The sequence below is a fragment of the Phytophthora sojae genome (assembly GCF_000149755.1).
Source record: "Phytophthora sojae unplaced genomic scaffold PHYSOscaffold_3, whole genome shotgun sequence".
NCBI lineage: Eukaryota > Oomycota > Peronosporomycetes > Peronosporales > Peronosporaceae > Phytophthora > Phytophthora sojae.
The window spans coordinates 7535590-7547692 of record NW_009258117.1 but is presented as its reverse complement, the minus strand read 5'-3'; the positions used below and the strand labels follow the sequence as shown (position 1 = coordinate 7547692).

Here is a 12103-nt window from a genome sequence, read left to right as displayed (position 1 = left end):
GAAAGTGGTGCTGAAGACGTCCACAGCGACACATGCACGTTCTGGCAAATTGAAGGAAACAACACTCGCTTCAACTTGTTCCAGCTGCTGACACCGTACCAATATTTGGGTACGTCGTGTTTTGTTCGCTAAAGTTCGACAGACAACAGTGCAAGAAACGACGTGGCAAGGCCAACATGGAGCTCCGGACGCAGTACCTGCTGCTGCTCTTCGTGTTCGGCATGATCGCCAAGGGCATGGTCAAGGTGCGTCGACGATACGAGCCATACGCCGCGGTGCTATATAGTGTAGGGCTGGTTGTGGCTGACTCGTTGTTCCTTTGCTCGCTGCGCAGTCCGCCTTCGGGTCGAACCTGTCCATCCTGCTGCTCGTCTGCGTGGGGATCTACTACTGGCGCACCAAGCAGAAGGAGAAGTGCATATACGACGACATCGCCCGCCAGCAGGCCGAAGCCGCCGCGAAGCTGGACGCGCTGCACGGTGTCGGCGATGGGAAAGTCACAGAGCTCAGTATGGCCATGCGCAGGACGTCCTTCAAGCTCAGCGAGTCCGACACGGGCGTCATCACGTACGTCTGCAGCGTTTTTCTAGTGTGCAGGGCTATTTCTTTACTTATTGAGTGTGTGAAATGGCTCCGCATTACAGGGACCGCATTCGTCAGTACTCGAGCAAGCTGGGCGGGTCAAGGAAGGACCGGCAGAAGTTCCTACGGAGGAATGCCAAGGCCAGGACAGTGAACACGATAGACATCAACGACCCGGCGCAGGTGGCGGCAGCGGAGGCTGCAGAGGCAACGCAGACGATCGAACCGTCAAAACCAGCGACTAAAAAGACCAGCAAGAGCAAGGCGAAGAAAGCTCCCATCGAGACGATTGTGGAGGAAGCTGTAGACGCCACCTTGTAATCACAAAATCGCAAGAAGCGACGCTACTGTAATGGTTTCAAGTCTCTATTGATGAAGGCGTCTCTAATTCTAGGAGTTCACGCCGGTCAGGGCAGAGCGAACTGGCTGTAGAAGTACAAGCACGGCGCGACAAACAGAAAGCTGTCCATGCGGTCGAGGCAGCCGCCGTGGCCAGGGAAGAAAGCTCCCGAGTCTTTCACTCCGGCGACGCGCTTCACGTAGGACTCAACCAGGTCGCCAGCGATGCACAAGACTCCGAGCACCACACCGAGCACCATCTGATGCGTGACGGACACCACCTCCTGCGGGGGCAGCAGCTCGTGCGACCACTGACCAACGACCGGCAGCTCAGCAGCAAGTCGTGGGAGCGCAAACAGCACCAGAACCGTGGCGACGCTCGAAATGACGCCAGCAATAGCCCCCACGAGGGTCTTGCCTGGACTGACAACCGGCGCAAGCTTAGCGTGGCCCATGAAGGAGCCCGCGACAAGAGCACCGCTATCGCAGACCCACGCGCAGCACAGTCCGAGGATCTGCAGCCCGAGTCCATACTTGCCGGAGCTGTACCGCAGCAGCACGGCGTGGCTGAAGCCGTTCACGATGTACAGCAGCGCGAGCAGATCCAGCAGGAGCCTGATCAGCGCTGCAACAACGGAAAACACCAATGTGTCAGAGCCAACAAGAGCAGTGGTTTTTGTCCATTCATCACTGACGTTGTACCTGTCTGGTCCATCTTCTTGGTGGTCGCAATGTGGAAGATGACGATCACCAGCGTCGCAACGAGACTCAGCGCGTCTGCAGAGACGTCAACGACGCAAGACATGACATCAGACAGCCCTGGCAACAACAACGTCCACCGTAGTTCCCTCACCGTGTACGAGCTTGCTTCCCGTCCACGCGCCCCCACACAGCAGCGCACCCGACGCAACCAGCAGCACGTGATGCAAATGCTTCTCCACCCGCGCCTTGGGCTGCGGCACGATCTGCGGGCAGATGGTGGCGGTGAACTCCACCAGCGACAGGCAGCACAGCGTCGTGGCGAGGCACAGCATGCCCACGTCCGAGCTCAGCAGCCGCAGCGCCGTCGGGATCCCCACCAGCGCCGTCAGCGCGCGCCGACCCCAAGCGATCGCCATGTTGTGCGTCACGATCGGAAATGACAGGGTTCAGTATTTTCCAAGCATCCCACGAGCTGAGCGGGAGCACTGCTGAGCACGAGCAGCTAAAACCTCATGAGCGCGCTCGCTGATCTGTAGCTGCTCACATGAAATCGATTTAAAGGGGGGAGCGCGAATCAAAGCTCCACACATTAATTGGATAATAATAAATTTACTTAAAAAAATTGTGCCTAACTTGCACTCAGAGCAGTTGTTCATGCTGATGGGGGTATCATCGGCTTCTGTAGTTACTGTAGCTGACGGCCAAACCCGTATCAGTATTATGGGGCACCTCTGTTGAGTGTGATGCTGCCACAAAGCTGAGCCATTTTAGCCTATCAGTTCACTCCAAACGAGCTGCTCGTTGGGGTCGTACTTATCCGAGGGAGCAGCAGAACCCGGGCTGCATTTCGCTCGCTCATGACCCTGCTCGTGGGATGCTTGGTATTTTCGGCACCTTCGGCTCGGCCTTGGTTGGCCATAATGGCAACCTGCTCACCTGCGGCTGAGCTTCATGCTTGCCGCCGAGTAGATGGACATTGATGGGGTCATGGTGGCCATGTCCATCTACACCAGCATTGCTGCACCACGCTGGATTTTCATTCGGCGGTATACCCAGTGTAGGTCGCTCTGTACCGGTACCTCCATACCGCACTTTTCTCATTCCAAGACTTCGACGGTACTGCACACTTCGCCGAGGTTGGCATGCGTCGCAGTGCTGTGAGCAGAGCGCCGCTGCTGCTGCTGCTGCTGGCGGTGGTCGCCGCCGTCGCGTCCGCGCAGTCGTCGAGCGGCTCGACGTCCGCCTCCATCTTCGCCAACTCGAGCACGTCCACGTCCTCCAACTCGTCGTCGTCTTCCTCGTCCAAGACGCAGTGCGAGATCTGCCGCGACACGGGCGACTGCTCCGAGGCCTACAACGGCGCGGCCGGCCAGTTCTGCAACTCGTGGCTGGACTCGTCCAACACGCGCCGCGCGTGCTGCTGCCCTTCCGGTGACGTGTGCTCGTCCGACTCCAACTACGAGTGCACCTGCAGCCACAAGAGCGACCGGCCGACGTACTGGATCTGGATCGGCCTCGGCGTCTTCGCCGTCGGCGCCTTGATCGGCGGCGGCATCTTCGCGGCCATCCGCAAGCGCCGCATGCAGCAACGCCGTGACGAGTACCCGGCTCAAGCGCAAGCTGGCGTGGCCTACGCCCAGCAGCCTGTGTACGCCCAGGGCGGCTACGTCCAGCAGGGCTGCGCTCCTGGGACCTACGCTCAACCGGTGTATGCTCAGGGCGGCTACGCGCAGCCCACGTACGTTCAGCCAGGCTACGGCCATGGCGGCTACCGCGACGACTACCGCGGGCGTCGTGGAATGGGCACGGGCGGTGCCGTCGCCATGGGCGCTGCCGGAGGTCTGCTGGGCGGGCTGCTGATTGGCGAGGCTCTAGGCGACATGGGCAGTGCCGGAGGTGGCGGTGACTTCGGAGGTGGCGAGTTCAGTGGAGACTTTTAGAGCAGTCTGAAGAGTAACAGCGTATTGAATCTCAACTCAAGCTTGAGTGACCGACCACAGATGCGTGTCTTGAATGAGTGAGTCTTGACGAAGAGGTGGGGTCCGATGGGCTTGTTGAAAGACGAAATCGACTCTGAAACGCAGCGCGCGTCCTCGCGCTCGGGCTGACAACAACGCGCAGCCCCACACGCATCGTAGCGCTGCTATTTGTGCTCTTCCTTCGTCGTGATCAGCTTTCGGTGAGACCCCCCATGGGACTCTTCTTGTGCATTTCAACGCTAGCGTCATGGACACTTCTAGTAGTGGCGCAGCATGACTCGTCGTCGGGATCTCTTCATCTTGAGGAGATAGCCTCATCGTCAAGCTCAGCTTCCGGGTCGATCGACCTACCAAGAGCTAGTGGGTCGTCTTCAACACCAGACCAGTCCTCCTCAAGCAGCGCAGGAAGTGGCTCTGCAACTTTGGATTGGATCCCCGCGGCGGCAGCCGGGTTGGTGGTCGTGTTGGGCATCAGCCTCTACATACACATTCGAAATCACCGGTCCCAATCCGCATCCTCTTTGCCTGTTGCGCATCGAGTCTCCGACCCCAAGACCACTACGTACAATTTGGATGCACACTACAGGTCATCGCTCAGCCAAGTGACTCGCCGGGTTTTCAAGACGGAAGGCAAGGTCATCGCTTAGATGAGGGTAGCGAGCTGTAGGGTCCATAAAACATACACGTACACGTTGAGGTTGCCTTTTATGACCATCACTCACGAGTTGGCCGAGATGGGTATTGCCGCTTGCAAATACTTTGCCCTCTAAAATAGACCTCTAAAATAGACCACGCCTGTCTCTTAATATGAGTGGACACGAGATAGGCGAGGGATGATTTAGCTTTATGCTTTGGTGGGGGCCGCTTTTAGGCCCAGAAACTCGGTTTGGCCCGGCATTTCTGCGTTTCCAAGTCGAAGCAAAGCGTAAAACAGACCCCAACCTTGCATCTCAGACCTGTACTGGCGAGATATATAAATCAGACCTAGGTCTCAATTAAGAGCTTGCTAACTAAAATCGAGATTATTAACGAGATAATAAGCATGCGTTGGCCAAAATATCTGCAAACGGCAATACATGCTACGGACGATCTCAGGGACGACTCCACTTCCCAACTCGTCGCCTAGAGGTCAAGACACCTTCTTCCTGCTCCTCAAGCTGCAATGGCCCCCACTACGAAGTCCGCTACCGCGCACTTCCAGCTGCTGAAGCTGTCCACGCAGATCAAGTTGGGGGAGCTCACCAAGCACGAGCGGAAGCTGGAGACGCACTACACCGAGCTGCTGGCGAAGACGGGGCTGGATGGGGATGACGTAACGCCTTCAGCAGATGCAGAGCAAGCTCGGAAGAAGCTGGAGGGTCTCTACGAGGGCGTGAAGGACCTGCAGGTTGTGCAGACCAACGTGCACGAGGGCCTGGAGGACATCGGGGGACTGGTCGAGTTCGCAGCCGCCGACCCGTGGAGCACGGAGACGGTGGTCGAGCAGCGCAAGCAACAGATCCTGAGGGAGGTCCGACAGCGTCGGAGTCTCTGGCAGCACAACAAGCTGCTGGGGGAGCTGCTCATGGAGTCGCTGGAGGAGACAGAGCACGACCAGGAGGACGGAGAGCTGGTGCGTCCGCAGGACGGCGCGCCAGAGTCCACGACTCTTGGAGCAGAAGCTGGCAATGAACCACTCGCGAAGCTCTCGCGCGAGGAGACGCAGCAGCGCCTGGAGTCTTATTTCTTCCAGAGTAGTGGCGTGTCAGAGGACGAGGTGTTCGAGTTCTTGAAGACGGAGGTGTTTCAAGAGCGCGAGGGGTTCTCCAAGGCCAGGACCCAGCGCCAACAGGACGCATTGCATCAGGCTCGTAGTCGACTGGGCGAGTTTGGGGACACCATGCTCAGCGGAGAATCCCCTGTTTCAGAGGAAGACGTGTCTTGCTGTGTGGCTGCACTGCTGCGTGATAAGGCGTTCTTGAACCCCAGCGTCGTGGCTCTTTTCACCGACGCACAGCGCAACAAGCAGATTACGAAGGAGCTGTCGCACGTACTTACGATTGAGCTGAGCAATGTGAAAGAGTGGCGCTGGCCAGAAGATGGGGTTCACGTCGACATCCAGCGCGGTATGAACGGCCGCTTCCGTTGTCTGCTCCAGGAAGAAGCGATCACGTTGCTGTTGTTCCAGTACATTGGTCTCCAGTGGAGCGTCGAGATGAAGGCTGTACTACGATCACTGCTGGATTCGCTCAGTGACAAGCCTTGGATGAGCGGAACGGCTTCTGTGGAGTCTGTCCGAGCTGACATGATGAGGAAATTTCAAATGTTTGCGCTTCCGGACTCCATGAGGGCTGCAGGAAGAAGTCCGTATGATGAAGATGGCACGGAGTCGGACGGTGACGAAGAAGAGGAGGACCAAAAGGCTGATAAGCAGGATATCATTCGGCGTGTGCTAGTGGAGGCGCATCTGCAGAGCATTTTAGCCAGCGACGGGAACAAGCCATCGCCACTCGTGGCCGTCATGACCGATCTCGAGTTCTTTGGACCGTCCGTCTCGCATGAAGCTGTGTTCGCGATTCTCCGCTTCTTGGGGATCCGCGATGACATGCTAGGCGTGTTCCGAGCATACACTAAGATTCCGCTGCTTTTCCCAGGCTTTGAGGAGCCTAAAGTCATGCAGCGAGGACTACCTGTTAGCCGGATGATGACCATGCTGCTCGCCGAGGTCAAGTTGTTCGTGATGGATTACCTCGTGCTGGTGTCGTCGGACGTGTTCCTGTACCGCTCGCATGATGACATTTGCTTTTTCGACGCCGACGAAGCGAAGGTGCTGCGGGCTTGGAGGGAAATGCAGCGGTATGCTCAGCGTGTTGGCCTGGCATTTAATGAAGAAAAAAGTGGCTCGATCCGCCTGTACGCCGGAGCCAGCACCACAGAAGCAGAAGTGGGGTCAGCTCCTCTTCCAGCGACTCCAATTCGATGGGGTCTCCTCGAGCTACAGTCAAACGGGTCGGTGAAAATTCTCCAAGACGAAGTGGAGGCATTTGCAACTGAGATGGCGGATCGATTGGCTGCTGCCACGTCGACGTTCGCGTGGATCAACGTGTACAACAAGTACATGTTCTTCTTTCTCCGCAACTTTGGCAAGCCATCACCGATCTTCGGTTTATCCCACGTCCAGGACGCGTTATCTACGCTTCGTCGTATTCACACGCTTGTCTTCCCGAAGACGAATGGGGACGCGCTAGGCTACCTGCGCGACCAAGTCATGTCTGGGAGGAGTGGAGCAGCTCCTGCGATGCCGGCAGCATGGGCGTATTGGCCGCTGAACCTGGGCGGGCTGGGGCTTTGCAACCCGTTCTTGGCTGTGTGGGACGTTCAAAACTCGCTGTACGCATACCTTGAGATGTATCACACTCGCGTTGGCCGCGAGTGGCCAAAGCTGAAGAAGGACTGGGAGTGGCAATCTCCGTTCTCCACCGTGTTTGAAGAGCTGAAACAGCAGTATGATGTATTCGCGGAGCAGACAGAGACGGAGGGATTCGAGTGGATCAAGAAGCGCAGCGAGAACGAGCGCTTCGCCTACATGAAGAGCTCCAAGTTCAGCGACAAGCAGCGGAATTATGGCCGCAGCGAGCCCAAGTTGGATCACAGCTTCACGTTGCGCTCGTTCGAGGAGTATGTGAAGCTTCTGCCAAGCTTGATGGACACTCGGCTGTCCACCGAGTTCAACGATTTGTTGTCCGAGGCCGAGGAGTGCGCGCCACCGCTTCCCAAGTCGGCGTTGCAGCAAGAGGCTGAAACGCTGTTCCACGCGGCGAGCGTCAGCGGGTATTTATCGGAGTGGGTGGCGTTCATCTACAGCGCGCAAGTGATGGAGGTCTTCGGGACTCTGTCCTTCTTCAGCCGCGAGCTGCTGCCAGCGCAGCTCATCGAGTCCATCAAGAAGAAAACGGTGACATGGTAGGCGTGCATAACGCGCCGAAAAGATCTTTGAGGTCGGACCAACCTGTTATCCCTAATACTGAAGCGACGCTCACATGAATCTGTGTAAACAATTGAAAACCTAGTACCTCCTTAATAGGATACCCTCATTTTATTCTCTCAATCGATTATGACAGGTGTACGTAGCTCGTGGCTGTTGTGCTGTCGTGTCAACAGCCGAACGAACTTCCGACGTGCACATCGCAGTCTCTCCCCCGTCCGCCATGGTCAAGCGCCGCCCCGCCCGCGCTGCCACCAAGGCTCCAGCGCCCTCCCCATCCACCCCACGCAAGCGCAAGGACCCGGCTGAGTCGTCCCCTTTGTGGCTGTCAATCTGCTCCGAGTTCCTGCCGAATGCGCTGGTGATCACCGTCGCGGCCGCCGCTGTCTGGTTCGAGTTCACGACGGGGGAGGTTTACGTGCAGTCCCCGTGGCTCCAGACGCTGCTCAAGCGCTCGTTCATCGTCTGGGTCTGCTTGGCTGTGCGTACGCAGCTTACGGACTTCGTGACGCCGCCGGCACTCGCGCGTCGCCCGCCGTCACTCAGGAAGGAGGCGGTCCGCCACGCCCGAGCGCTGTTCGCCGCCGTCGCTGCCAATTTACTGGGAACGACCATCATCCGCCCGGTTTTCGGCGCCGCCCCGCAATTTGAAGAGACCGTGAGACTCGTGGTGCCCATTTACTTCCTGGTCGAGGTGGTGCTGGATGGTCTTCGAATTCCCTTGCCTTTGCTGAAGGCAGTCGTGGGGCTGAGTGTCAGCTGGTTGAAGGCTGTCACGATCCCCAAGCTGGTGATGGAGTGGCACACGAATACGGATGCGCACCCGCTCGGGTTCCTTGCCATCTCCACTGCCAATCTGTATGCCAGTGGCTTAGTGCTGCGCTACCTGACAAACTACGGCCGGACACATCGCGTTTTGGATTTGTCCCTGGGCGCCTTCGCCTTCATCCTGCAGATTGTTGGAACCAGTGCAGTTATTGGCGTTGTAGCACACGTTGCGAACCATTTCGTTACGAATGAAGAACGAATGATGGAGGCTCGTGTACTCTACTTTTGCGTGGCTTGGTTCGCGCTGGACAAGTACTGGAAGAAGGCTCTTGGTGATCTTCTTGTCCAGCTGCTCACGTCCCCCGCCAAGTCGAAAACAAACTAGAACGTACCAACATACGAATGGAATTTTGTATTCTGACTGTACAAACGAACATTTCCTGCTCACACAAAAGACATTTTGGCGATGAAGTGGTTGCTCGAAGCTCGAACTCCTGGTTTGATCCAGCAGCTACGTAAACGTATTGATGACACAAATTTTGCAACAAGACTGGTAGAAAAAGTTGATACGTCGCGTTGCACAGGTTACTTGGCTCCCTTTTTCTTCTTCTTGCCTCCGGATTTACCGCTTTTGCTGCTGCTGCTCTTTGAAGGTTTTGCTACGTACTCAAAAGCCTGGATCTGGAATCTGCTGCCAGGAATCACATGTGCATACTCACCTCGCGCCAAAGCCTCGGCTGCGTCGCTCACTACGCCGTTCTGAGACGATCGAACGCGATCCAAATTGCGGGCGATCAGTCCTACACGAGGATGCGAGGGCCCGAACGCGTCTGCGTAAATCTGCCGGGCGTGTTTAAACAGCAGATATGCGTTGTCCAAGGATTTTGAGGAGAGCGCGGTCTGGTCTTGAGATAAACAACAGGCAAGGTTGTTCATGGCCGTTGCCGCGTCGATGAGTGCACTGGTGGAGTTGGTATCCGTTTTGGCAGCGGCTCGTTTGTCTGGCTGCTGGTCAGCTTCAGCTGTGCTGCTTTTGGCAGCTTTCCGTGCATCTACGACAAGCTGGTGACATTGCTGCGCCAACGCTACCTCACCCGCGTAGAATAGAGTGACTCCTAGGCAGCTCCGCACAAGCAATCGTCCGGGGTGCGACGCAGGAAGTTGACGCGCTAACTTCATTGCCTCGCAGTATTTCATCAAGGCTTGTGCATCTCGACGGGCGCTGTCATACACACTCGCAGCTTGCAGAGCGAAAAACAGCAAAACCTCAGTGCGGATCAGGTCGACAGTCGCATTGTCGCTTGGCGATGGATACTGAGCTTGGTAGCGCTGCGTACATGAATCCAGGGTGCTTAGCGCCATCTGCGTAAGTATAACGAGTAGCAAAAGCTTAGTTCAGATGCTCGACACACGCAATGATACTGCAAAGCCAACGTACGTTGTGCTGACCCATATTTTGAAACTTCAGCGCGCTTTCGAGTAGCTGAATCAGGTCTCCAGGCAACGACGGGGGCATGATAACTTCCCGTATCATGGCGACCTGGGGAGGAGGCTTTCGATTGTTTGAAAGGTGCGCTGTAGCTGCGGTCGAGTGCATGGTGGGTGTACTCCTACCCGACGGATCAGGCTCAATTAGACTGGCGCTCGGCTTTCTGGACAGGGGACCTTGGTTTACTAAGCTGCCTACGCGCTTCAATCCCCGAGACCGAGGCATCTTAGACATCGCGTGGTCAGCAGCATCGAGTCGCAGCACGTCGCGGACATTTTGAACTACAGAAATCAGGGCTGCTGCGTCATCGCCACGGGGAGACTGCAAGTTCTCGGCTGTTAGCCCTTTCATACCCGCAATAACGGAAGAAACCTCTTGCTTGTGTTGGCTGGGGGCAACCTCCGTCAGTGTGCCATCGTTCGGGATCAGCGTCATACGCATGTGATCCAAGAGAATCTCGAGGCTGAACTCGAGGCGGCAGGATTCAACCGCTCGTCGAAGCTGCGCCCCCTCTCGGACAAGGAGCTTGTGGTGGAAAGCAGAAGCCACGCGGCAGAACAGCTCCAAGAACTGCGCAAAGTTGAGATCGTCACCGGTGCGACATGCAGAGTCCTTGCAGTCTTTCGCGTCGGCCTTGGCGCTGGCCCTTTCAAACCCCGCCAGCACCTCTCTTGACATCTAAAACGGCAGGTTAGCGTCAGTTTACATTAAGTCATGGCTGAATAAAACATTGTGTACTCACTCGTGCGAGGTCGTCGAACGAGAAGAACTCCTCGTACTCGAAGTACGCGTTGAGGAAGTCGACGAATCCGTCCAGCGTGATAATTGACCGCATCGAGGCCGCGACGTTCGTCGACAGGCAATTATGAGGCCCGTAGAGCTGGAAACTCTGCACGAGCAGCGGCAAGTTGAGCTCAAGCGTATCGAGAGCGCTGCAGCGAGTCATTTGGCAGCGCAGCGTATCAAGTTGCATCTGATGGTAATGGCGCTCGCTGGTGAGTTGATCCACCAGCGCGCACACCAGCTCCAGGTCGGTCGGTCGAGGGTGCTGTTGCGGCGAAGCATCCATCGACCCACTCGCCTCGTCGTACCCGCCGCAATTGCCATAATACTTGACACGAGCAGTCTTGCTGAGGAAGACCTGGAACTCCCTGTAGGCCAAGAAACGCTCGCTCGCTCCTGCAGACGAGCGGAAGGCGTCCTTTACGTCGAAGAGCGTGAACTCGGCGTGCTGCACAAAATAGAGCGACTGGGCCAACGCTTCGAGACTGGACGAGCAAGAACAACAGCACAACTTCAGAATCGACAAGCACAGCGCGGCTCGTCTCAATTCGATTAATTAAATCGACTGTACTGTACCTGACGCCGTGCTCCCCCGTCCGCAGCGCATTGTACAGGTCGCGCGTCTTGCCTTCCTCCACGGCCATGGCCAGCGCGGCGGCCTCCTTCGACGCCATGCTGCGCACAAGCCACTCACTGCCACTGAGCAACGCTAGCGTGAGCCGAAGTGTAGCCACTTGAGCAGCGATATATTTATCGCCTGGCCAGTCACTAAAGATACCAAAACTGAAACTTCAACATGCGTGTCGTTTCGCGCGCATTCGCGGAACCTCGATGCACAAACACCTCTGCGGTGGTCAAGTTGCCACCACCAGGCTGCCAGGCTGCCGGCCTGCGCGGGCCATCACCAGAGCCGGAAGAAGAAGAAGTTGAGACAGCGGGCGGGGTTTCTTCTTGGTGGCTCCAGCTGGCGGGGCTTGTGACAAGCTTTGGCAAAAATTGGTCAGCGCCGTCGAGCTTGTGGCGAGCATAAAGGCAAGCATCCAAGTTGGATATCCCTGCTCTTTCGTCACAAAACAAGCGGCAGCACACCATACAAAAAGCAAGTGTACTGAGAAACTTGGCGTTTCTATTCGTCGACCTTCAGGACGGATGTCGCGATGTGAGGGCCTTATGGCAACACAGCCTCATTACTCGGGTGTGGGGGCTCCAAACCGGAGATCAAGCCTGCTATGCAGCTATATGACGTGCATACCCACGAGTGCGGGGCCCGGACTCTAGACTGTAGGTGGGAATGCATCTTCGCGGCTGGAGATGCAATAGAAATACTGTACTTGTACACGGGGGCAATACAATACAGTACAATATGGATGACACCCCTTCCGCCTGTCCGCTCGAAACGGCCTTTCCCCCTTCAACATGGACGACACTGCGTGGCACGCACGAGTGTACAGAGCCTGCGCCGAGACGCCGGAGGCTGCCATTTCCATTCCGACGCCA

At 56.8% G+C, this 12103-nt stretch overlaps 6 protein-coding genes across 6 annotated transcripts; 4 read left to right on the top strand and 2 right to left on the bottom strand.

The window, feature by feature from the left end:
* Positions 1–176: 176 nt before the first annotated feature.
* Positions 177–903, top strand: PHYSODRAFT_492492 (hypothetical protein; the record flags this gene model as incomplete). The annotated part of the gene is made up of 4 exons (XM_009526144.1): positions 177–245; positions 335–567; positions 645–765; positions 853–903. 4 exons carry the CDS (start codon positions 177–179, stop codon positions 901–903), a joined length of 474 nt encoding a protein of 157 aa, XP_009524439.1.
* Positions 904–989: 86 nt separating this feature from the next.
* Positions 990–2039, bottom strand: PHYSODRAFT_488468 (hypothetical protein; the record flags this gene model as incomplete). The annotated part of the gene is made up of 3 exons (XM_009526143.1): positions 990–1546; positions 1624–1698; positions 1775–2039. The coding sequence occupies 3 exons, from the start codon at positions 2037–2039 to the stop codon at positions 990–992; spliced, it is 897 nt and encodes a 298-aa protein (XP_009524438.1).
* Positions 2040–2592: 553 nt separating this feature from the next.
* On the top strand, positions 2593–3440 carry PHYSODRAFT_247490 (hypothetical protein; the record flags this gene model as incomplete). Its single annotated transcript, XM_009526142.1, has 2 exons — positions 2593–2739; positions 2844–3440. Coding segments are annotated over 2 exons (744 nt in total), but the record flags the coding sequence as incomplete, so codon positions are not given.
* Positions 3441–4764: 1324 nt separating this feature from the next.
* Positions 4765–7548, top strand: PHYSODRAFT_490419 (hypothetical protein; the record flags this gene model as incomplete). The annotated part of the gene is made up of 3 exons (XM_009526141.1): positions 4765–5768; positions 5835–7358; positions 7410–7548. The coding sequence occupies 3 exons, from the start codon at positions 4765–4767 to the stop codon at positions 7546–7548; spliced, it is 2667 nt and encodes an 888-aa protein (XP_009524436.1).
* Positions 7549–7789: 241 nt separating this feature from the next.
* Positions 7790–8719, top strand: PHYSODRAFT_313785 (hypothetical protein; the record flags this gene model as incomplete). Its single annotated transcript, XM_009526140.1, has 1 exon — positions 7790–8719. One exon carries the CDS (start codon positions 7790–7792, stop codon positions 8717–8719), a length of 930 nt encoding a protein of 309 aa, XP_009524435.1.
* A 200-nt stretch (positions 8720–8919) lies between these two features.
* PHYSODRAFT_329631 (hypothetical protein) lies at positions 8920–11280 on the bottom strand (the record flags this gene model as incomplete). The annotated part of the gene is made up of 4 exons (XM_009526139.1): positions 8920–9696; positions 9773–10501; positions 10566–11091; positions 11183–11280. 4 exons carry the CDS (start codon positions 11278–11280, stop codon positions 8920–8922), a joined length of 2130 nt encoding a protein of 709 aa, XP_009524434.1.
* Between the last annotated feature and the right edge of the window lie 823 nt (positions 11281–12103).